At 35.2% G+C, this 1,539-nt stretch overlaps 1 protein-coding gene across 1 annotated transcript in view; it reads left to right on the top strand.

The window, feature by feature from the left end:
• Positions 1–1,539, top strand: part of LOC116700215 (complement C3-like) — a 30,112-nt gene that overhangs the window by 5,204 nt on the left and 23,369 nt on the right. Inside the window, 3 exon segments of the mRNA XM_032533209.1 lie at positions 1–28; positions 783–898; positions 1,249–1,395. The exon segment at positions 1–28 is cut by the window's left edge and continues 93 nt beyond it. Coding sequence (XP_032389100.1) covers positions 1–28; positions 783–898; positions 1,249–1,395 — 291 coding nt within the window.

Here is a 1,539-nt window from a genome sequence, read left to right as displayed (position 1 = left end):
GTATCTGTCAGTGTGCTGACGGAGAGCGGTAAGAAAACAAGACATGTGGGTTTGTGCTTCCCCACTATGTTTGATATGTTAGCATATTATTTAAGCAGTTGCACACTTTTGTTTCCCCATCTTGTACATATTCAAATATGTGTTCTTTTCACTTTATTCATGTTATTGTTTCATGTATATTGTATGTATGTATATTTTTCCTAGTATTTCATTTATATTTATATTCTGTGCTTTGTGACTGATTTTGTTGCTGTAACACCGAAATTTCCCATTTTTCTTGGGATCAATAAACATCTATCTATCTATCTATCTATCTATCTATCTAGCCTGGGCAACATGGACTGTTCTTATACAGCAGTTTTCCAGTCTCAACCATTCACACACTTCCATACAAGGTGCCACCTGTTCATCAGATAAACATTTACACAGCATCAGGACTACCTCAGAGTTCAGTGTCTTGCCCAAGGAATCTTGCCCAGGAATCAAACCCCCAACTTTCCGATTGGTCGGCGAACGCTCTACCATTGAGCCACATCCGACCCTGTGAACCCTATTTTGAACCATGACAATAGTAACATAACACTAGAGATTTGTCCTCCCCTACAAAATAAGTCATATCACCAATGTAGACAAAAATAATAGTAATAATAATAGTAAGAAGAAGAAGAACAAAATATAAAACATACAATACACATGTCAGGATATGTTGTTCTGTATCAGTTAATCTAGAAGAAAATAAAAAGATGTTAAAATCAGTTTTGTGTTTCTGCATTCATTCACAGGTGGTGAAATGGTGGAGGCGGAATTGAGAAGTATCCAGATTGTTACATCACCGTACACTATCACCTTTAAGAAAACGCCCAAATATTTCAAACCAGGAATGTCCTTCAATGTTGCGGTAAAGTACTTATTCAGATTTATATAAATTAAGAGCAAAATTATTTTTACATAGAAAAACGCTTTACAGGAAACATTTGATTACAGTTACTCTAAAAACAGATACAAACACAGATGGCAGTATATTCTAAACATGAAAGTTACATAACTGTAATTAATATATAATGTTTTCCTCCATGGAAAAAGAGAAATGTTTACCCATTTGAGTCACTATGCTATTTACTGCAAGTCATTAGTGCACAGCTAGTGCAGTTTGCATTAAAACTAATCTTATAACAGGAGTGAACTTAATATGTTTTAATAAAGGAGACTACTTTCTGATTTTTCAGCTGTTTGTCTCTCTGATGGCAGGTTGAAGTTGTGAATACTGACGGCACTCCGGAAAAAGGTGTTCCAGTAGAGGTCAACCCAGGCCAGGTGCAGGCTTTAACCCGAGCCTATGGCATGGCAAAGCTTACTATAAATACAATGACAATGGCCCAAAGTCTGACAATTACCGTAAGTTTTTGTATTTTATCTATTTATATTTTTCTATCTATTTATATGTTTTTATATACAGTACAGGCCAAAAGTTTGGAACCACCTTCTCATTCAATGTGTTTTCTCTATTTTCATGACTGTTTACATTGTAGATTATCACTG

The sequence above is a fragment of the Etheostoma spectabile genome, chromosome 2 (assembly GCF_008692095.1).
Source record: "Etheostoma spectabile isolate EspeVRDwgs_2016 chromosome 2, UIUC_Espe_1.0, whole genome shotgun sequence".
NCBI classification, from domain to species: domain Eukaryota; kingdom Metazoa; phylum Chordata; class Actinopteri; order Perciformes; family Percidae; genus Etheostoma; species Etheostoma spectabile.
Note: the sequence above shows the minus strand (reverse complement) of the source record. Positions and strands in the feature narration are given on the sequence as shown.